Here is a 23,020-nt window from a genome sequence, read left to right as displayed (position 1 = left end):
TTAGGTCAGCAGGGGGAGTGTAGCCTACGTTTGACTGCGGACATGTTCCAGCCTCTGAACATTCAAGCTAACTCAAAACGCTTCAGGGTTATCATCGATGCAGCTGTCGCAATGCTACTGAAAGCTTTTTGTGTGTTTTTGTCCGTTTCGAGCTTTGTTTCTGCTGCTGGTAAGTTTTCTATCTCAGGTAGGCCTAGGCGTGAAGAGAAGCAGACTTACAAGTCTCGTGACAGGTCTGGGTGTGAGAAATGTCAAATTTGAGTTGCAAATTCATATCATCTCTACAGTCTTTCTTGAGAGGGAAGACGCACACGTGGTGCTTCACCGACCCAGACGCGCCAACACAGGCTTCCTCGAAGAACTTAAACAGGGCAACCTGGAGCGCGAATGTGTTGAGGAAATATGCGACTACGAAGAGGCCCGAGAGGTTTTCGAAGATGATGACAAAACGGTAGGCTACCTTGAAGTTCTACACATGTAATGAAGGTGTATTTCAGCATAGGAGCACCTTGTTTTAAGAATGCAACATTTGATTTGATATTTGATTTGGTTTTGTTGTTACAGAAACAGTTTTGGTCGACCTATGAACGTAAGTCCCCTTTTCAATTTTAGTTTGACAAAATGCATGCAATGCTGGCTTTTTATTTTGTATTTGCATTATGTTGATCACCATCAATAGCTGAAGAACTCATGGGTTAGGCCTAATTCTAACAGTTTGAACCAGTAGTGCAGTTGTTTGCTAATACTCTGTAGATGCAGTGTGGTTCACTCTGCATTGTGTTGTGTGCTGTTAAAGCATGACTGTTAAAAATGGGGCAACAAATTACTATAAAAAACTCCCCTCTGTTTAATTAAAATAAAATCTACCTTTGATCGAATGACTTGTCTATGCTACTATTGTGTCATCAGTTTTACCATTTATTCCTACAAGCTCACGACCCTTGCCTGGTCAACCCATGCCTCAATGATGGAATCTGCATTTACATGGCCAACTCCTACATCTGCGTATGTCCCGAAGGAATCGAGGGGAAACACTGTGAAACAGGTCAGAAAAAACGATGGTAAACATCACAAGCATTAAGTGACAATTTACAACAAGTATACTGTGCGACCGTGTCCCTCTTTGCTCTGCTGCAGTGTTTGAGGACACTCTGAAGTGCCTTTATCTCAACGGAGGTTGCGAGCACTTCTGCGACGGCTCGGGACGGCTGCGTAGGTGTGAGTGCGCCCCTGGTTATGCTCTGGGAGACGACGGAAGAGAGTGTGTCGCTCAAGGTGCGCTACTAGTAACCCCCACCTCACCCCAGGGGTTTGATCCACCGCCCCCCTTACTCCCACCTTCCACATCCTTTAAATACCTTTACAAATCAAATCAAACTTTATTTGTATAGCGCATTTCATACACAGAGGCAACACAATGCGCTTTACACAGAGTAATGGGAGGGTGGGCATAGGTCCCGCCCCTACATATTCCAGAGGGATGCAAAAAACCATTTGCTAGTTGTGAATGTCCTAATATAGAACAAAATTGTACCGGACACCTGTACTCTTGTGAGGTGCTGATCACTGGAAGAACAGATCATAAGAAAGAATCAAAGTTGCACACTCTGGCTCCATCCCAGCAAACACGCAACGTCAGGGAGACGTTCAGATCATGTCTTAATAACGTCCGTCGGTCCAGAACCCCGTTTGTACGTCTGCTGGATCCCTCAATATTCAAACGTCTGGCTTGGACCCCTCTAACAGGTTCAATATCTGAACGTTAAAAAAAAACATTCATTCTGGCGCCTAATTGTATGTCTTTGGACGTCCGAAAAAGTCAAAAAATATATCTAAAAGACGTCTTTTAGACGTGTCTTTGCTCAGTGGGATATGCAGTTAATTTATTATTGACGTTTAGACAATTCTAAACTGTTAGAACTTCAGAATCTATGATCCTAGATCAGCCCAACAGGCCGAAACGTCAGTATTACTGTAAATTAACTGTATATGGAGCCAGAGTGTGCAACACTTTTTTTCTTTCTTACTAGTTGTGAATATCCTGCAACATCTACATCCATGGTTGTGTGTTCTCTCTCTGCCTGTCTTCCCGAATGTAGTCCAGTACCCATGTGGCAAAACCTCAGAATCTGTTAATCAGACGAAGCTAATCGAAACCAGAATGGTGGGCGGGACCCGCTGTCCAAAAGGAAAATGTCCTTGGCAGGTAAACATCATCTTCAGTGATCTTCATCATCATTTCCCACCGCAGCCGTCCCCACCACCACCTTGATTATCACCTCACTTGCACCAACTGCTTCACACTGTTATCAAAGCTACAGTACAACTCTCTATCAATCAATCAATCAAAGCTTTATTTATATAGCGCATTTCATACCCAGAGGCAACACAATGCGCTATGGCACTGTAACTCTAAACGCTGGTGTTGTTTGTGTATAATGCCGGGCACACATGACATACATTTCATCATCTTTACATCTAAGAAGTACTCATGTGACTCGAATCCTCTACACTAATCTCTTTTTGTCCTTTCCTTACACTACAACACAATTTACACCAATCGGTTGCCTTGTTGAGTTCATGTCAGAAAACAATCGAGGCGTCCAAGACTCCTCTAACCTGAGTGATTTGCTGCAGATCCTTCTGGAACTTAAAGGGCGCAGTCACTGTGGAGGAGCCCTAGTTCACCCAGACTGGGTCGTTACCGCTGCCCACTGCGTCCACATGAAAGACCCCAAGGATATAATGGTGGTGGCAGGTAAAGTACAGTACTGGTCTTTTTATGAACATATAAACATAACAAAACTCCCCCAAACTAAGGCCCATGCTTATACTGTAGGCCCCCTTAGAACCCTCAAGGTAACAACGTTCTCCGTTACCAGGGGAACACAACCTGGAGACGGAGGAGGGCACCGAGCAGAGAATCCCCGTCGCCATGGCGATCGCCCACCAGCTGTACGAGCCGTCGACGGGCGACAGCGACATCGCCCTGCTGCGCCTGAACCGCTCCGTGACCCCGGGGGAATACGCCGTGCCCGTCTGCCTGCCCCAGCAGCCCTTCGCCAGGAGCGAGCTGGCGGCCGTCCACTTCCACACCGTCAGCGGCTGGGGGAGTCGCACGGACGGGGGGAACGAGCCCCCCGTCAAACCTGGCAACCGGCCTGTCCACTCCTCGCCTGTGCTCCGCCAGCTAGCCGTGCCCCTCCTGCGCAATGCCGACTGCTCCCTGAAAAGCGGGTTCAATTTCACCAGTACCATGCTGTGTGCCGGGTACCTGGAGGGCCGTATGGACTCCTGCAGAGGGGATGATGGGAGTCCGCTGGTCACCAAGTATGGGAACACCCACTTCCTGATGGGCGTGGTCGGCTGGGGGAGGGGCTGCACCCTACCTGGATACTATGGGGTCTACACCGACGTGGCCAGCTTCCTCGATTGGATCGAGGGGACAATGAAAGCCCCTCCCACTGTGAACGTGACCAATGAGAAGCCGCTTCCGACAGCGGTCATCAAAGACGAGCCTATGCCTGAGCAGAAACTAACAGTGTAATATCACTGGTTTGAGTTCCTCCAGGCGTCACACCACAGATTATTCACACGAACCCTGCTTCAGAGTTGCTTTGGGTTGCCTATTGTCATTTGTGTTGTTTACTGAAATGTGATTCTTGTAATTGGAAATTGTGTTTTTACATAGTCTCTATCATATTAGTATAAGAACAGAATGTACTCTGCATACTCTGCATACCTTGCATACTCTGTGTGCTGAAGCCCTTACAGGAAAGGCCCTGTCCATATGTGGGCCTTCCCTTCCTTAATGTTCCCAATCCATTTCCTTAGAGACATACACTGGTTCTCTCTAGCATGTGCTCATCCCTACCTCTGGGGTGGGCATAGGGGGCCTATTGTTAGGACGGTTGCCAGATTTGTTTTCCTATGTTCCTATGCTATTCTAATGACAGTGTCTTGGCGAGGGGTTGGTGTCTGGGTTACCAGATAAGGAAGTGAAACTGGCTTTGATCTGTTCGGGCCCAGTTTTAGTCTTGACTGTTCCTTGACTTATGGCCTCTGGTGCCCGGCGGGGTCGGTGCATACTTCTCCTTCTTGGGGAAGTGAGAAACACCCACATGACAGTATCATTAATAACACTTGTATTCCTGTATTCCTGGGTGTGACCTTTGACATGATGTGTATCCTATAAGTATCAACTTCTGAGGTGTCTCAGGGCTCGTTCCCTCACTCTTGCTCTGAGGAACGGACCTTCTCGAGAGAGAATCCTTTGTACTGGTATTCCTTTAATAAACTTTGTTTTAATCTTTGGCGCTCGGCATTCAACTTCATTCCAAAGAACACCTTGCTACTGAGTTTTTCCACCACATTCATCAATCCATTGCACTCCGATTCTCAAGTTTAATTTTATGGTGTAACTGTTAAAGTGCCTATCGTGTTATGCATTTGCTTGTGAAGGTGGATGTTCCATTCCAGTACGTATCTCGAAAATAAATGTCATTCACAAATTGTCCTGTTCATTTTTCAGCAGATTGTCTTTTCCCCCTTTGAAATGTACTGTACATTTACAGCAAATAAAAATGCATTGCATTTATACCCACGTTACATAATAATCTTATTTAAGAACAGTCTCATCATGGCTTTTGAAATCCTAGAATTTTCTGCCATGAGAACACAGCTGTATTCTTGACAACACAGTGAAGATACTGTGAGCCACTGAGCCGTCTGGTAAATAATTAGCTCGATGATTTGGACCTCACATGGTCCCTGTGACTTCTGCCCCCTTGTGAAAGCCTCGCTGATTGGCTATAGATACATGCTCCTGATTGGTTCGCCATGCTGAGGGGAGAATGGCTCACTGGAGTGGACGAGGCCTAATTTTTCTGTGACAAGATAGAAATTTTGCAAGATTTTGTGAGTCAGAACTAGAAAGCTTTTCTCTCTCGCTCTTCTCCCTGCTCTCTCCCCCCGCGCTCTTTAAATTCTCACTTTGCAACTTTGTTCCTCATTTTACTCAAACCACTCTCCTGACCTCTTCCTACTCCTGACCTCTCCCTTCTCCTGACCTCTCCCTTCTCCTGACCTCTTCCTTCTCCTGACCTCTCCCTTCTCCTGACCTCTCCTTTCTCCTGACCTCTTCCTTCTCCTGACCTCTCCCTTCTCCTGACCTCTCCCTTCTCCTGACCACTCTCCAGGCCCAGGGCCTCTATCACCTCCCATTCACTCCTCCTGCTCTTCTTCCTCTCCCTCTCCCTCTCGCCCTCCGTACACCCTACCCCTCCTCCCGTATGCAGTTGCTCTTTCTGTCTCTCTCCCTCTCTACCCCCCCCCCCCCTCCCCCCTCCCTCCCCCTCAGGTCGTTGACCTCTTCCTCGGGCTGTTCTCTCCAGAACCGTAGTGAGTAAGAACAGAGAGGCGCCTCGTCCAGAGAACCGGCCATGTTTCGGCTGTCCCAGACCTGTTTCTTCCTGCTCCTTCTTCAGCGAGTGGTCTCAGAGGGTACGTTCCCACCATCAAAACTGTTTTAGCGGAATGGTGTGAGAAAAATCTTGACATGGACATTATTTCTGTGTTGTCTGTCTCGGTGTTGTGGTTGGTGTCACTCATGCGGATGAGGACGAGGGACGGGGGTCTGTATTGAATAGTGCTAAGGTCTCTCTGACTGGTGTTTAGTTTAGTTTATTACGATCCCCATTAGCTACTACAACGGCAGTTGCTATTCTTCCTGGGTGTGAATATGTAACTGACGACTGTGTGTGATGCGTCGACTTGTTGTTGCTCATGACGATGATGATGATGATGCATGGAATGACAACAATGGTGACGATGATGGTTGGTGATGATTCCAATTGAGAATAAGGATCATGATCATGATGATGATGACAAGGATCATGATCATGATGATGATGACTTTGAGAAAAAATATGCCGATTATCAGGATGATGATGATGATGATGATAACAATGATGAAGGTGACCCCCCCTTCCCAGTCTTCCTCTCCAATGAGGATGCCAGTCAGATGCTGAGCCGAAAGAAGCGGGCCAACAGCCCGTTCGAGGAGTGGCGTAAGGGTAACATGGAGCGGGAGTGTGTGGAGGAGCGATGCGACTGGGAGGAGGCCAGGGAGATCTTCGAAAACGACGAGCTAACTGTACAAAGACCACCACCACCACTAACACATACTGTACACACACACAAACAAACAAACAAACAAACAAAACAAACAAACAAACAATCACATTATCAAATGTCTTGTCACCATCTCACCATCGGCCATTTCTCTTCTTGCTCTGTCTTGTTTTGTGTGTCCGTCTATTCCAATGGCTTGTATTAAAAAATGTGGAAATTTACTGCACTCTGCACAAGTGACCTAGGCTGCTAGTATTTATTTGACAAATGTTCTGGGCGAAAAGATGGTTGCGGAGGCCATTTTTGCTGTCTCTCTCTCTCTCTTTGTCTCTATCTCTCTCGCCCCCTCTGTTGTCCCTACACAACATTTATGTGACTGACAGGCCGACATGTTTACATCGTCATTCCCCTGCTTGAATCGCTCACCGACACTCCTTTCTTCATAACATTATCTTCATTTATAATACAATTCCACTGATAATGTTGACTGTCTTCCCATTATGAATGTTTATTCTCTTATCTCCCTCTCGCAGAACGAGTTCTGGAACAAATATGCTGGTGAGTCCGATAGTGCCTCCTCACAGGGCTCCATATCTGCTCCTCTGACTTACAAACACGAAACTGAAACGATGACTTAAGCCGGTTAAGTCACCACAAAGCTTGAGGGTTTCTAGTGCGGGGGAGTGGGACGGAGGTTAACCAATTCCTCCTGGTTCCACTGAGTACTTATGGGGAGTTGAGGAAGCTCTGTTCAACGTCTTGTTCCAGTATTACTGTACCTGTTTCCTTTGTTATCCTTTCGTAGATGGTAAAGATGCATGTGAAGACAAACCTTGCATCAATGGAGGCCAGTGTAAGGACGGGATCAATAAGTACTCGTGTCTCTGCAGGAATGGGTTCCAGGGCACCAACTGTGAGATTGGTAGGTCTCTCTGTGTACACTCTCTAGTCTTTGTCTCGGGCTACAGACATCTACTGAACATTTCATTCCTTTAAAATATCGACTCTGATCCATCAGCCTCCCTGAGAGTTTGCGTAAAGCCTTTAACTGTTTGTAACTCCCAGGTCTTAAGCTTTGCCTTAATATTATTCCCATCTTCAAACACCAACTCTTGAACGAGAACGCTTCAACTCTTAACACAACGTTGTATATTTCCATTACCATTGGTTCTGTTATGGCAAGCTATCTCCATCGAATACAGAGAACCTGTGATGCGATGTTGTCCTACGTCTTTCACAGAGATCCGTGAGTTGTGTGAGAATAAGAACGGGGGCTGTGATCACTTCTGCAAGGTCGACCAGGGACAGGTGGAGTGTTCCTGCGCTGGCGGCTACTTCCTGGATTCAGACGGGAGGACTTGTAGCTCCAACGGTAAAGGGGGAGAGAGAAGGAGAGAGAGATGAACAACTTTACGGGAGACATCACAGTGTTGGTGATGAATTAAAATAAAAACCTGGGTAGTTACAAACAGTTAGCAGTAATCTATCGTGACTGCCCTGAACCCTTATAACTTTCGTTCAACTATCTTGTCCTTTAAGAGGCCTTCAGATGTGGTGGAATCAAAGACTCCAGGACACGGAGCACCTTCATCTACAACCCAGATGGGAACAGCACAGCTGAGAGCAGCGCAACCAACGACACCGTCGACACCGTCACCAACTACACCGCACAGATCAACATAGTTGACGTAGCCAGCGAAGTGGACACAGATTACCAGAGCAATATCACCCCAAGTCTAGAAGACCTTTATGCGGAAGCCATAGAAGCGGTCATAGAGCCGGAGATAGAGCATACAGTCGCTGCTGACACTCGGATCGTTAACGGGGAGTTTTGTCCACCAGGAGAATGTCCCTGGCAGGTACAGTAGAGGTGCCCTGTGTAGCTCAATTGGCAGAGCATGGTGCTTTTACTGCTAGGATGAAGGTGTTGGTTTCTACCAGGGACACCAGTACTGCTCTCACCAGCGTTTACTGATGGTAGACATGCCCCCCGTGCACTTTAGTAGTGTTCAAAGTCATCTGTGCACCGCCGTTGTTCACTGTTTTGATAGGTTTCCTGTTTCTCGGTAGGCTTTGCTGGTGAACCCCAGCGAAATGGGATTCTGTGGAGGAACTATCCTGAATGAATACTTCATCTTAACTGCTGCTCACTGCATGAACAGAAACATAACACGTTCCTTTTACGTTGTTCTGGGTAAGTCCCTTATACCAGTCACCACTGGCTCAAATGTTTTGCCCTGGAAAAAGAGTTATCAAAGGTTTGCTGGATTCAGTGGCAGCGATATATGTATCTTGGGCTTTTTATCTCAGCCATGAGTTTTGAGTTGGGTCGGGTTGAGCTGAGCGTTGTAAAAAAAAAAGAAGCTAACTGAGCTGCTCCCCCACACAGGTGAGTTTGACACGAGGGTATCGGAGGGTCGCGAGGCCAAACACTACGTAGATCAAGTGCTCATCCATAAGCACTACAAGGCCGACACCTTCAACAACGACATCGCTCTCATCAAGCTGGACCGGCCGATAAACTACACGGACTACATCGTGCCGGCTTGCCTGCCCGAGCTCAACTTCGCCGAGAACGTCCTGATGCGCCAGACGTCCGGCCGGATCAGCGGTTTCGGACGCGTGGGCGAGAACAAGCAGCCGTCCCCCGTCCTGCTGCGCCTCTCCGTCCCCTTCGTGGCGCGCGCCACCTGCATGGAGTCCAGTTCGCATCGCATCTCCACCCGCATGTTCTGCGCCGGCTACGACAGGCAGGCCAAGGACGCGTGTCAGGGCGACAGCGGCGGACCTCATGTCACCCGCTACGGGAACACCTGGTTCGTTACGGGCGTGGTGAGCTGGGGCGAGGGCTGCGCCCGCGAGGGCAAGTACGGCGTCTACACGCAGGTGTCTAAGTACCTTCGTTGGATCCATGACGTGTTTGAGAGGTTCCTCCCCAAAGACAAGGAGAAGGCGAAGAGGAAGAAGAGGAGAGTGGGTCCTACAACGCTCTGGGTTTGAGTCAGATGCACGTACAGAAGGGAGAGAGGATTGGATTGATATTGTCAAAAGAGGCTTCTGGAGTTATGTTCAAGATGCAATGTGTGTTGGCCTATTGGTTACAAGTGGGTGTGTTGTAAAATTCAAGTATTATATGCTGTGTCACCGCAGCTTCTTTGGATAAAGATTTACTGAACACAATGGCTGATTTCTGTGTGTTATTTTCCACATGGTGGATACCGATTATGCTGGATACTGTACAAATTTGTCCAGCTATAGATAGATTAGATGGATAGATGGATATATAGATTGATACTTTAATGATCCCCCTAGGGGGAAATTTGGCGTTTCAGCAGATCATTGACTATATACATCCATACATACAGCATGCATAGAATATATTATAGAATAGAATACCTAGACTTACTTTTACACCGCATTTTAAAGTAGCAAGTGTCAAAATAAATACATCAACTACAACACAAAAGTTAAATGTCAAGGTCAAAGGTCAAGATGGAGGGAAAAGGAGAGGGCTATGGCGAATCTGTAGGCTATATTGTGAACTTCAAACGGTCTTATCTGGTGAAGGTGCTATTTTGACAAAATCCAGGGAAAAATCCAATAAAATGCAGAACAAGGAAGTCCAAGGCAACTTTTCTTAGAATTAAAAAACTTTTAATGTATGGCTACTTTGAACTAGCCATATTAAAGGTTTTTTAAATTCTAAGAAGAGTTGCCTTCGACTTCCTTTTTCTGCATAAAAGGTATTGCATGATAGGGTGAAAGGAATACAGTATACCCAAAGAACTCTCTGCTACATGTCAAGGTTTCACAAACAAAATGTCCTACAAGTGGACTCTACTCTGTACACACGCTAACAGACACACACAGTAGAACAAACAGACGTGTATGTCGATCTTTGAACTTGGCAGGTTTTCTGATGGTTTACATTACATTACATTGAGGCTTCACCAGCATGTTGCACTATCATAGGTCATAGTTCTACCTGAAAGAGATTGGTGATGAGTTTAGTTAGAATAAGAACAGACTATATGCAATGAATGTTTAATCAATGTATAGATGAAAACAAAAGCTTAAGAGACACTTCTCACTGGTGTTAATATGTGTGGGGGTGAAAAGCAAACAAAAAACAATTGACTGAAGAAAGAGACTGATAAACAGCACAGACAGACACAGAAGAGAGAGGGAGAGAGAGAGAGAGAGAGAGAGAGAGAGAGAGAGAGAGAGAGAGAGCGAGAGAGAGAGGGGGAAGGCTGCAGGTGGACCTTGGGTCTACCAGAGTGTTCTGTGGGAGCATTTGTGTGGAGCGTCATGGCGTTGTGGCGACAGTACTTTCTCTCCCTCTCTCTTCTGAGCAGCTTCCTCCTGGTCCAAAGCACCCAGCGAGGTAAGATTGTAGAAAGCTTGTGTAATATAGCCTACATAATGTTGCAGACACAGGAAGAAGCAGCCATTTTGTTATCACGTCTTTGTCTTCAGACATCAAAACAATCAATGGCTTTCATAGTAGGCCTATATACAATACTTGCCATGTGTGTTATCATAACAGTGGGCTGTAGAACCATATAATTGCTCTTTGGATCATCAAAAATAACTATTCTGTTAAATCTTCTTTCCAGAAATTCACTGAGGGGGTCTTAATGTTATTCATTTCTCTGTAACATCCTATAATATTTTTCGTTAGCTTGGGGGAAGGGGAGGAGGAGGAGGAGCGAGTTTGACCCCAATTTTCTCTGTTTTGTATTTCTTGCCGTTCTGTCTCTCAGTGTTCAGAACGCCATTTCACGCTAGCGCGGTCTTCCTACGGCCCAGGCGTGCTAACTCGTTCTTCATAGAGGAGATGCTGAAGGGTAACCTGGAGAGAGAGTGTTACGAGGAACGCTGTACCTATGAGGAGGCCAGGGAATACTTTGAGGACACCCCCAAAACTGTAAAATGAAACAAAATCAGCACATCTCGCACCATGCTGCTTTAGAGAGCGTTATCATCCGCATGATATCATAGAAAATGATAGGATACAATAGGCTTATGGAACATGCATGTGTTTCCATTAGTAACGCTTTAATACCTATGGCCTAGACTAGAGTATAGACAGCTACAGTAATATCATTTTCTGGCTTTAACAGCCTATTATGTCTATATGTCTATATTATCTCTCTCTCTGTCTTTCTCTAGGACACCTTCTGGAGTGGTTACTTTGGTGAGTCTTCAAGTTATTAACAGCCGAGTTGTGGTCCAAATCCATCCCCAGATAGCAATCGGATGTGTAATAATTCTGGGCCATATATGGGCCGGAACTAAGCCACAAGGGCCAGATCTGGCCTGTATATGGCCCAGATCCGCTTGCTATCTGGGTCTACTCACCTGTCCCTCCTCTGTCTTTGTTGTTCTTCTCCTCCCATCCTCCTCGCCTCTCCAGACGGGGACCAGTGCAAACCCAACCCCTGTCTGCATGATGGAAAATGCACTGATGGAATCGGAGGCTACAGCTGTAACTGTACAGACATTTTCCATGGACTCAACTGTGAGATGGGTAAATCAATGCTTTCTGTCCGTATGTTCAATAGTTACTGTGGTGGTGACGATGATGATGAGGGGCCCTAAACAAAAAGTCTATATGGGGCCCTCTGTTTCTGTGGTTTCGGGTTATGTACATGCGCAAACATTTTGGGGGCCCGCAAATATTTTTTGGGGTTATCCTGTATGCAGGCCTACACATTTTTTTCTGACAGCTGGACAGTGAACACCCACTGCTGGCAGTTGGCAGACAGTGACAGTAGACACTAACTTGGCCTGCCAGCCGGGAGTAATCTAACGGTAAAGCAGTGTTTCCCCTATTTATTTTTTTCCAGGCCTGGAGGTACTCACCCAGGGGGGGACACATGAAGCGGGGGGCTCTGCTAGTCCTACTCCAGGTGTTGAACATCAACACCTGCATTCTGGTGAATTTTTATGCACCAATTTGTGCTGGATTAGCTTTTTTGTTGCCATTTTAGCTAGTGAGCTAACGTGAATGCCAACGCCATTTTAGAACTCTGTCCGCAGCACTTAGCCTACATAGTAACTAGCATAGCTAGCTAGACAAAAACAGTGATTACATTACAGCCACAGCACTTCCCTTGATGTCCGGCCACTGTCTTATGATGAGCCGAGAATATTTTTTATCTCATCACCTCTCATTTAGAAAATGTCTGCTAGCCGTGATGTTGGGGTTCTCAAAATTATAGGGGAAACACTGGTTTAAATGTGTGACAACTTTTTTTTTCTTATTGGTTTGGGTCAGCCCTGGATGAAGGATGTGTGTGTGTGTATATAATTAGCATTGCATGTGTGTCCCATACTGCAGATATGTCTCAGTGTCCCACCTCAGGTCCCTCTGCTTGTCAGCACTTCTGTGACATTAAATGGGAATCGTACTTCTGCTTCTGTGTCACGGGATACAAGCTACATAGCGATGGGAGAAGCTGTATTCCTGCAGGTAAAACGATTCTTTAAAGTGACTGCAAACTTGGCTTGAAATAGTAAAAATACATATACTGTATGATATTAAAGTTTAGTGTCTCATTAAGTATCCACAATAATCTGAGTAAAAATATAAATTGAGAACTATTAGAATATACAGGTAATATTCCCAAATTTACTCCTACAGGGATTATTAAAGTCCATATATATCTAGAAAACGTAGTTCAAAAACAGCTCATTATGCTGTCTAGACCATTTCTCAAGACTGTCCAAATGAGACGCAAAGTATGCTCACCATGATAAGTACAGTAGGGCTCTTTGACATCATAGTGCTTGGTTTTAAAAATCAGAAAAATTTAAAAATTAAAAACAGTTTTAGTTTACTGGTCTAACTCAGGTTCACAGACTTCAGCAATTACTTTCTAATACATTTAATGTGTTTACAAACAAATCTCGGAATTCAATTTATAGTCAATTTCACCTTAAAGGTGCAATAGTCAAGATTTTGATGTAGACTATTGTTTTTATTTTAATTTTAAATAATAGATCCACCGAGCTTTAAAAAAGGTGCATAAAATGCTTTTCCCCAAAATGTTTTATGGAATAGGAATTTATCATTTACTATTTTTTGATGGGCCCTAAATGGACATTTTATTTACCTCCATCTGAGATGTTTGAGGTTTGGTTCCCACCTCTAACAATTGGCTCATGAGAAAGACTGAAACTGAAGACATTTTCTGTATAATTTTAGTTTATTTTAGTTTTGTAAACACACAATACAGTTCTAGTTAGTTATCGTTTTTTTGTAAAGCCAGTTTTTATTTTTATTTCAGACTAAAATGTTTTATCACACCTAGTTTTCATTTTTAGTTCGTTTTCGTTAACTACAATAATAATTGTACACATACACTTTCTTTAGGCAAGCATCCCTGTGGAGTGGTCAACATACATAAGCCTGGTGGGCAGAACCAAACCAAAGCAGACAGTCACATCTGTCCAGACGGTCGCTGTCCTTGGCAAGTAAGTCCCCCCCAATGAATCAATGGGATTACTTGTTTGAATAGTGTAAAACATGCACCTCTACACAGCTGTCCCCAATTCAGTCAGGCTGAGTCAGATTCATGTGATTGCTAAGACAGAGAGGAAGGACGGTGTTTTAAAGAATCAAAAGATTGATTTAATCTATAAAGATGTGTTCAATCTTGCAATCTTATTTAGATTCATGCATCAACAAAGATTACTTTGTTCATTATTGTAGTCCCTTCCAAACAGATTCAACTAATTTGTGCTTTGCTGGTTGTCAGGTCTTGCTGGTGGAGCCCGCTGGTATGGGGCAGTGTAGTGGGGTGATCCTGGGACGACACTCTGTCCTCACCTCAGCACAGTGTCTCTTTAAGAGCAAGAGACTTTACATAACAGGTCAGCGCTCTTCTTCTCAGAACAGACACTGCAGGAAATAAACAACCGATGCAAAATGTAAACGGTCATGTGAGATACTGGTGATGAGCTGCATGTTTGGGCAGAAATGAGCATTCGTTGATTAACCACAGCCAGTGGCGAAGTGGGGATTATTTTATTTTTTTAGCGGGGAGCTCTATTTTAATGACGTCATCACACAAAACACGTTAACATTAGTTGTTTTTTTTTAAAAGTGTGATATCATATTGATGTAGAAGTTTGTTATATGGGGTTTGATTTAAATGCTGTTTAATATAAAAAAATGTTTTATTCTAATAGTAAAAAAAGGTATTATGCTAAGTGGGGGTGCCGTGACCAGTACACCCTGTGTACAACATAAGGCTTTCAGCTGACTTAAATGTCAAATTCACCCACATAAATCCACTGTGTGACAAATGTCGAGACATGCTGAATTTCACTACATTTCAGTTCACTCAAGTGAACCTACTGTAAACTAGAGATTTTAGAATTTAATTGAAAGGGGCTTCACCTAAACTCTCCACTAATTGTCTGTCCTTGGATCAATCCTTCTCCTTCTAGATGACCACCAGGCCACCGATATGAAGATCCCCATCCAGCGGGTGTACATCCACAACCGCTATAAGTACGGCCGTCCGGGTGACAACCTCGCCCTGCTGAGGCTCCGCCTCCCCATCCCCTTTGGCCCCTCCTTCTCCAAGCTCTGCCTTCCCACCAAGGACTTCAGCGAAAATGTCCTGATGAGCGATGGGAGGGATGGGGTGACCGGAGGGGCAAAGGAGGACCCCCTCGGACCCCCACGCCTCACCTACCTTAGCCTTCAGGACTGTCGCTCCCAGCTCAACCTCTCCCACCCCCTCAGCAACAAGATGTTCTGCATGGAGAACCAAAATGGCCAAAATGGTTACAAGACACTGGAAAGCCTAAAGGATGAGCGTGGTTTTAAGAGACTGGAGATCCAAAATGGCCACCAGGGTTTCAATGGGACAGCAGAGGAATTCAATGTGGAAGATGGCAACCAAACGGCCTGTAAGCTTCTGCCTGGGTCCCCAATGGCGACCGTAGAAGGGGGCACGGTCTTCCTTACTGGTGTGCTTCTCTCACCCATGTCACATGACTGTGGACATGGTGTGGTGTTTACCAAGCTGTCTCGTTACCTGCCGTGGATCAGTCAACATCTAGAGCTTTCAGAAGCAGAGATGACAGAACAACAAAATGTATATCCGCCTGACTGAGATGACCCTAGCCTTGTAACTGAGCTACCAATACTGAAGACTACCTACAGTACAATGACTGGTCCAGCGTATGATACGTAACATGCTGTTTAAAATGTGAATACACGAATAACACCAAAATCAATTTATTTAATGTGTGGCAAACATCTGATACCATATTTGCACCAATGTTGTCATATTAAATTTTGGCTTCTTGCAGTGTGAAAAGATTCAAATAAATATACTGCTGTTTATAAATGCTTCGCTGTTGTGATCTTTCTCACACTCTGTGACTGACTGACACGCACGCACGCACGCACACACACGCGCACACGCGCACACACACACACACACACTCTCACTGTTAGGAGTAAAAGAATCAACTACATGACAAATACAAATCACAGTTATTTTAATTCAATATTCATAATAACAAAACAAACAAAAAAAAAAGTCAGAGAAAACAACAGTGAATGGAGTAAAGTTAGGGCTCAGGAGACTGAGGAGAGGGAGGGGAAGGGGTTCTGCTTGCTGACCACCAGCTTCTGGTGCTGGTGAGAGATGTAGCCTTTGATGTGACCCTGGAACAGAGAGAAAGGAGGTTATGATCAGACACAAACACCTGGTGGAGTGTGTGTGTGTGTGTGTGTGTGTGTGTGGTGTGTGAGACGACAGAAACGTTTGGATTCTCTGTGTTGTGTGCGTGTGTGTAAAAAAGTGTAAGAGGGTGTGTGTGTGTGGTGTGTGAGACGACAGAAACGTTTCGATTCTCTGTGTTGTGTGCGTGCAAAAAAGTGTAAGAGCGTGCGTGTGTGTGTAAAAAAGTGTAAGTGTGTGTGTGTGTGTGTATGTATGTTCAGCAGGAGTCTTACCATGTAGATGAGGTTGGCCAGGATGCACTGCACCTCATCGATGTCCACCTCCTCCACTTGCATCATCTTCAGGGCCACCAGGAAGGCGTCTAGAGGCAGCTGGTGGGTCTTCAGGAGCTGGTTCCTGACACACGCACGTCGAAAATGTCATTAATGAAGAATTTTATGGGGGAAAAAAATCACCATTTATTTGGGATCTGTGTCTGGTATATGGTACGGGGTATTTGGGTTCGGTGAGCGACGTCGGAGCCGTTTTAAATCCCGGCCCGCTGGGACTCACACTTTCTTGAAGAGGTTCCTGTAGGTGATGATCTTGAGCTTCTCCAGGATGAGGAAGATGCCGCAGCGGATGAAGAAGGTCTCGTGTTTGGCCAGCGCCTCGTTCAACAGCAGCAGGTTCCCCTCGCTGAGACGGGGGGCGGGCATGATGAGAGAGAGCAGGGGGGCAGAAGGAGAGAGAGTTACAGTGTGGAAGGGGAGGAAGTGGGTTGTAGGGAGGAATAGGGAGAGAGAGGATAGAGAGAGAAGAGGAAAGAACAGTTAACAGTTAGGGATGAGAGACCATTTGATGCTCCTATAGCGCACTGCAGGCGTCAGCTTTGATAGGGAGCTGATTTCATTTAGACTGATTAGTCCCCATTTGACGCTCCAAAATGTAAACAAGTTCGGAGTAGAAGCGTCAAGGCGGTTTGACTCGCCTCAAAACGCTTTTGGTGCGTGATCGGCCATTTAAAACAATTGGTGTACTTGTGTCAGACTCTGCCTGTGCCTCTGGGGCTTAACAAACAACTTTTATAGCTCTTTCAGATTTCTCGGAATGTAAAGCGCACTACAAATAAAATGTATTATTATTTTTTATTAACTAAAAGAACACAATTTTAACAGGCAAAGGTAGTAAAAGGTAGGTTTTAAGGTAGAATAAAGACAGGTAGTGGAGCTGCAGGCAGAGAGAGAGAGAGTCAAGGCAGATGCCTACCTCACAGCCTTTGTGACATCAGAGAACTGCATGAGGTCATACTTCCTGAGCAGCTGGTGGGTCGGCATGTGACCCTGAAACATAAACTAGGTCTTAGCAACATCTAGTCTAGTACACAGACCTAGCATTTAGTACTCTGTTTTGAAAATTGCTCATCACGGCGCATTGTGTTGTTTCTGTGTATGAAATGCGCTAAACAAATAAAGTTTGATTTGATTTATCCTTTATTTAAAAAGGGATAGTTCATTGAGACACAGACATTTTTTTTTTGGGGGGGGTGCTTTGTAAATAAAATAAATAAATAAATAAATAAATTAATTAATTAAAAAAAAAGAATAATAAATAGTACCAATCTGTGACCTTGCTGACAGGGAACTCAAACCCACATGCTGACACAGTGTGCAGTAGTGAGTTGTGCATTAACCTCCTGTTAGGAATCAAATAACTGTAGTTTGTACTGTACGTTTCCTAACTGTGGTTTGTACTGTACGTTTCCTAACTGTCATTTGTACTGTACGTTTCCTAACTGTAGTTTGTACTGTACGTTTCCTAACTGTAGTTTGTACTGTACATTTCCTAACTGTAGTTTGTACTGTACGTTTCCTAACTGTAGTTTGTACTGTACGTTTCCTAACTGTAGTTTGAACTGTACGTTTCCTGCCATTACATGTAACGGAGCCGGGGTTAGCCTGTAGAGATCAAGGTCAGGTGTAGCTTCTGCGCTGTCGCTCACCAGCAGCATCTTGACCGGCAGCAGGTAGATGAGGATCATGCGCTTGTTCTTCTGGCTGGAGCGATGGCAGTGCTGGAAGGAGAAGGACAGGTACTCCTCCGCTGGTGGGGGAGGGGGGAGGGGGAGAGAGGGAGTAAGAAATGAGAAAGAAGGAAGAGAGGGAGGGAGTGCACATACACAGGCACATACGCAGTGATATTGGCTGCTCTAAATTATCTTTGCCAGCAGGTGTCAGTAGCGTACTAAGCATTTAATGAGGCTTCGAGTATTTAATCTTTTTGCGATACAGTGTGCCTAAAAGGCTCTGTGTTTTTCAGAAAGCCTTGTTTCGCGTAAACGTACCGGGTTTGAAGTCGCTGTCGAACATGGCCTTGCGGCCAACGTAGTACTTGTAGGTGACTCTCTGGGCCATGGTGTAGTCATCCTTCAGGTTGGAGCTGTCGATGGCCCGGATCAGGGGCTTGCAAAGGTGGAGCTTGTTGATCTGGGAACACAGACATTGGGCGCGTTAAGTAGCTGAGCAGCTCGGTTGCGCTCAGTGAGCAGAATTCACTTAACGGGTTGCTCAGTTATGCTCTGATCTGCTCAGAGCACAAGTGAGCCGTTTTGAACTACGATCAGTCTGAGCCAAACCACGTTATAGTCATCATCATCACCTGAGCCCAAAAAAACAAGGTTGGATGCCGAAAGGATGCTCGTAACACTGATTGAGAACAGGTGAAAAGTTCTCGTCTCCTAGCAACTCAGCGCTCAGTTGGAGCAGAACGTTAAGTGGTTTTGAAAAAGCTCAACGCTCACATCGAGCATTATAATGCAAGCGCTCAGCTACTTTACGCGGCCATTGTCACATGCATAAACGGCAGCAATTTATTTTTCTTTGGCCGCTGCGGCCTAAGAATGGGTTCATTTAAACCATGTCATAGATGAACAGCACTGATGTACAGTAGAATGTTATTCTGCAATCACATAAGATCACAAAAATGAAGAGATTATAATAATAAAGTGATTACAGAAATAGCACTGGTCATCTCTTCAGACTACTTTGCGTTGACTATTCATGGGTTATAGCACCAAAAGCTGAGTTGAGCTTGTTTCTGTATTAAACAGAGAGATACTCAGGCATCACAGGAAAAGATGGATACATTAAGGCATTGGCTTAGACCAGAGACAGAGAGAGAAAGCTCTTACTGTACCTTGAAGTAGATCTTGAAGAGTTGATTGATGAGAAACAACATCCCCCACTTCTTGGAGTCGTCAATGCCAGCCCGACTGCAAACCAAGGAAAAGTGATGGTACTGTTACCACTCAACGATGTTTGAGAGAGTGTGTGTGTGTGTAGTAGTAGTACTTAAATATATATATAAATGTGTACAAAAATGGGTGGATCTGTGAGCATGCTTCTTGGTGTGTGTTTATGGTTGATGATATGGTATGAGTGTAATATCATCTGTGTGTTTTGTGAGTATATAAACGTGCGGATATGTGAGCATGCTTCTTAGTGCATGCTTACAGCATGTTGAGTGCAAGACTATCGGTGTGTGTGTGTCTATTCCATCAAGAAGGCCTCACTTGTCGCTGGCACACACTCTGAAGCAGCTCATCAGCTGCTCAGCGGCCTTCTCCAGCATGTCTCCCACCTTGCCTTTCCCTTTCTTCAGCAGCTGCTGCTCGGCCTGGCCACAAAGACAAAGGTTCAAACCCTCCATGAAGACAAAGGTTCAAACCCTCCACAAAGACAAAGGTTCAAACCCTCCACAAAGACAAAGGTTCAAACCCTCCATGAAGACAAAGGTTCAAACCCTCCATGAAGACAAAGGTTCAAACCCTCCATGAAGACAAAGGTTCAAACCCTCCATGAAGACAAAGGTTCAAACCCTCCATGAAGACAAAGGTTCAAACCCTCCATGAACACAACCAAAAACATTACTCAATATCTCAGCCATGCTCCAAGAGGAGCAAGCACCACCTATCAAGCACGTCCGATAAGACTCCACCAAATGAAAGTATCACTGAATATATACGTATTTTGAAGAAATGTTTAGTACTAATTAACCACAGCTACAATATAACCCCTCTGAGAGCCTTATGCTCACTTACATTGTTGGCAAATATCCGCAGGTCCAAGGTCACCACAAACATCACTGGCAAGGCCCTAAACACAACACAAAAGTGGTTATTTCACAGTTAAGTAGGCCTACAGAAATGTAAATATTAGAGATGCACCAATATGAACATTTAGGCTGATACCATTAACATATATTAACATTGCTGTCATTGCCGGTAACTGATATCGATATGATCTGTATAAAAAGTTTCTATGATAATCACATCTTATACATACTGAAAAACACATGTAAACAGTGTCTCTATTTCCAAAACATTTGGAAAAGCCGAAAAATCTGATTTACTACATTGTTTCCTCTCAAACACAACACACACAACAGCAGCTAGACAGAAACAATTATTTCTGTTTGTCTATCGGCCCTGTTTTGCCAATGTTTTCCGGATACTAATCTATTAAAAAGCAGCCGATCCCGATTGTCCGATCCTGATATGATTGCCGATATATCATGCATCCCTAGTAAGTATGTTTTTTTTTTTTTTTGAGGATACTTACCAGTTCTCTTCTTTGTGAGATTGGAATGCTTTCAGGAATGATGTAGAAAATTAAGGACAGGAAGAGAAGTAGGGAAAGCTTGTAAATGAAGATATTATTAAGTGTGTGTGTGTATATATACTGTATGTATGTCAACTAAAAGGATATTGCACCACCAGAGTCTGCAGCTTGTAGGCATCAACAAAGTCATGGTTAGCCACTGCATAGGTGCACCTGCAAAAACCAAGGTCCACAGAGAGATAAACAAACTGTCTCTCTCAAAATACCAGTTGACCATACAAAGGGAGGAAGACAGAATGCATTTCAAAAGCATTTAGATGGGGCCTAAGAGTTGTGCTTACCTAAGGTGAGCTGCCACCATCTCGTCATAGGGTGGCTCCAGAACCTGTTGACACTTCTCCTCTGGACTGGAGAGCTGTGGCAGCCAGACATACAAGCATCATGTCCAATACTAGAGAGTGAGTTTAGGAGCTATATGCTAAATTGCAATTAAAGGGGCAGTATGCAGTTTGGTTCAGACACACTTTTTGCAATTCTCATTATATTCCATGCACCATAGTTATGCACCATTGACAGAAGCAAATTCCTAGTATGTTGTAAACTACCTGGCAATAAACAGATTCAATCAATAAATGAAGTGCTCTGAAACTAAAATAAAATAAATCCGTGGAGGTCACAGGACTGTAATAACTGTGTCCAGTCACTTTTAGTTGCCAACTTGAAATTATTGGATGGCTTTCCTGCCTTTCAACCTACCTGCCTGCCTAGCGAGTATAATTTGTTTTCCCTCAGTTTGGAGGAGTGAATTTGGAGGGACAGGTGAAGGGAGGGACAGGGATTTTGTCAGTTGCATTTTTCTAAATCTTTCAAAATGTTTCCTAACAGGAAATCACAAACAGCATACTGCACTTTTAATAGCCAACACATTACTAGGATAAAAAGAACGAACAGAAAAGACAGAACAGCATGCAGCTGCCGCCAACTTACCTGAAGACGAGGGTTAGCAACATGGGGGTGTTTGAATGACAGCAGCTCACCACATGAGGACCCATCGTGGTTTTCAATGGCCTCATAAATCTAAAAAATAGATGGGGTAGAGGTGGTGTGATAGTGCCTTATCACTCCAATGCAATGTAGAAATGAATTAGAGGGGTTGTCAGACAAGATGAGAAATAAAAGATCTTGCTACCTACCTGTTGAAGATACTGGTTGATTGTTATATGAGCCATGGTGGTCCAGTGTTCACCTGCGATTGAGAAAGAGCTCAAGATGCTGAATGGAACTTTAAATCTGCTAATGTGAGCTAGCTAACTGTTGGTCCTACACCAGTCAGTTAGCCACATCTTCATGGCTGATAGGCTAGCTAGACAAAACGAATAATCTATAAGGAAACAGCCATGTACTTTTGGAGTTTCGAATTGCTAGTTAGTTATGCTAACGTAGCGTTTGCTATGGGTATCAGTTAGTGCTAGCTAAGTTAGAATCGCTAGCTAGCTGAAAGTAGCATGCAAACGTTCATTCAATCAGGACTGTCAAATCCTACACGTATGTCTACAGCTATTCCGTGTATCAAGCAGTAACTAGTGATCGTTAACTTGCACAGTTACCATAGGTACAGGTTGAATTTTCAGTTTTGCTGTCGGATCATTTATTTAATAGCTAAAAGTTGTCCAAATCAAGCACTGGATTCTGGATTGCTTGTAGTTATTCAGGGTTGTATTTTCTGTTGCACATCGAAAGTGTTTCCGGTTTAATTGGGTCAGACGTCCGGTAGCGGTTTTTTATATTTCAAAAGAAAGGTTTCTTTTTCTTTCTTTTTTTGAAATGATAAAACATACAAGACATTACTATAAGAATACAATCAGTTATACACAAATGCTTAATTGCACTTCTCAAAAAGGTTAACAATTCATATTGTTTTACATGAATTAACGCTCTTTGTTCAAAGTTTGATTTGATTTGATTTGAGTGAAATATTTCAAGTCTTTTTTGTTTTAATCTTTATGATTGTATGTATGTTCAGTATGTTCATTTATACACTCAATATTTGGTCGGAGCTCCTTTTGCACAAATTACTGCATCAACGTGGAGCGTGGCACGGAGGCAATCTTGAAATATTTCACTTCATGTGTAATTAATCTGTAATATATGAACGTTTCACTTTTTGAATTAAATTACAGAAAACCTTTCTACAATATTCAAATGTTTTGAGATGCGCCTGTAGATAGATAGATAGATAGATAGATAGATAGATAGATAGATAGATAGATAGATAGATAGATAGATAGATAGATAGATAGATAGATAGATAGATAGATAGATAGGCCTGTTTGCAGAGAAAGAAGAAGGCTTCTTATTTGGTCACAGTCTGTCAGTCTGTCTGTCAGTCTGCACTGCAGTGTGATGTTAGACTTTAGAGGTCTACAGCATGGCCTAACAATTAGATTTGAACTTATTTATTGACAAAATAGATAGATAGATAGATAGATAGATAGATAGATAGATAGATAGATAGATAGATAGATAGATAGATAGATAGGCCTGTTTGCAGAGAAAGAAGAAGGCTTCTTATTTGGT

General features: G+C 44.0%; 3 protein-coding genes across 4 annotated transcripts; 2 read left to right on the top strand and 1 right to left on the bottom strand.

The window, feature by feature from the left end:
* Nucleotides 1–33: 33 nt before the first annotated feature.
* On the top strand, nt 34–9,306 carry LOC311310602 (uncharacterized protein). Its single transcript, XM_084440112.1, has 16 exons — nt 34–169; nt 288–451; nt 565–589; nt 932–1,045; nt 1,138–1,275; nt 2,100–2,206; nt 2,638–2,758; nt 2,883–3,543; nt 5,432–5,502; nt 5,994–6,154; nt 6,666–6,690; nt 6,938–7,054; nt 7,373–7,504; nt 7,672–7,991; nt 8,203–8,326; nt 8,522–9,306. The coding sequence occupies exons 1-16, from the start codon at nt 43–45 to the stop codon at nt 9,130–9,132; spliced, it is 3,018 nt and encodes a 1,005-aa protein (XP_084296238.1). The 5' UTR covers nt 34–42; the 3' UTR covers nt 9,133–9,306.
* Nucleotides 9,307–10,362: 1,056 nt separating this feature from the next.
* prozb (protein Z, vitamin K-dependent plasma glycoprotein b) lies at nt 10,363–15,497 on the top strand. Of its 2 annotated transcripts, XM_084440368.1 has the most exons (9): nt 10,363–10,519; nt 10,899–11,062; nt 11,308–11,332; nt 11,552–11,665; nt 11,985–12,074; nt 12,479–12,610; nt 13,514–13,614; nt 13,899–14,013; nt 14,593–15,497. In XM_084440368.1, the coding sequence occupies exons 1-9, from the start codon at nt 10,444–10,446 to the stop codon at nt 15,264–15,266; spliced, it is 1,491 nt and encodes a 496-aa protein (XP_084296494.1). In that variant the 5' UTR covers nt 10,363–10,443; the 3' UTR covers nt 15,267–15,497. The 2 variants fall into 2 exon arrangements, with proteins under 2 accessions (XP_084296494.1, XP_084296495.1); XM_084440369.1 differs by lacking the exon at nt 11,985–12,074.
* A 203-nt stretch (nt 15,498–15,700) lies between these two features.
* pcid2 (PCI domain containing 2) lies at nt 15,701–22,161 on the bottom strand. The gene is given in 16 exon segments (XM_084440373.1): nt 15,701–15,826; nt 16,118–16,241; nt 16,398–16,523; nt 17,094–17,167; nt 17,827–17,927; nt 18,169–18,310; nt 19,020–19,095; nt 19,396–19,499; nt 19,924–19,978; nt 20,444–20,494; nt 20,496–20,577; nt 20,580–20,656; nt 20,785–20,858; nt 21,431–21,520; nt 21,637–21,689; nt 22,051–22,161. Coding segments are annotated over 15 exon segments (1,302 nt in total). The 5' UTR covers nt 21,673–21,689; nt 22,051–22,161; the 3' UTR covers nt 15,701–15,736.
* Nucleotides 22,162–23,020: the final 859 nt, after the last annotated feature.

The sequence above is a fragment of the Borostomias antarcticus genome, assembly GCF_949987555.1.
Source record: "Borostomias antarcticus genome assembly, chromosome: 6".
Classification (NCBI taxonomy): Eukaryota; Metazoa; Chordata; class Actinopteri; order Stomiiformes; family Stomiidae; genus Borostomias; species Borostomias antarcticus.
The sequence above is the reverse complement of the archived record's forward strand: the minus strand, read 5'-3'. Positions and strand labels throughout refer to the sequence as shown.

Coding starts and splice junctions, on each gene's coding strand:
- LOC311310602 (XM_084440112.1), top strand. CDS start 43: ATGTTCCAGCCTCTGAACATTCAAGCTAACTCAAAACGCTTCAGGGTT. Junction 3,544..5,431: donor CCTGAGCAGAAACTAACAGT/GTAATATCACTG, acceptor CGCCTCGTCCAG/AGAACCGGCCATGTTTCGGC. Junction 7,992..8,202: donor CAGGAGAATGTCCCTGGCAG/GTACAGTAGAGG, acceptor GTTTCTCGGTAG/GCTTTGCTGGTGAACCCCAG.
- prozb (XM_084440368.1), top strand. CDS start 10,444: ATGGCGTTGTGGCGACAGTACTTTCTCTCCCTCTCTCTTCTGAGCAGC. Junction 11,666..11,984: donor TGGACTCAACTGTGAGATGG/GTAAATCAATGC, acceptor ATTTTTTTCCAG/GCCTGGAGGTACTCACCCAG. Junction 14,014..14,592: donor CAAGAGACTTTACATAACAG/GTCAGCGCTCTT, acceptor TTCTCCTTCTAG/ATGACCACCAGGCCACCGAT.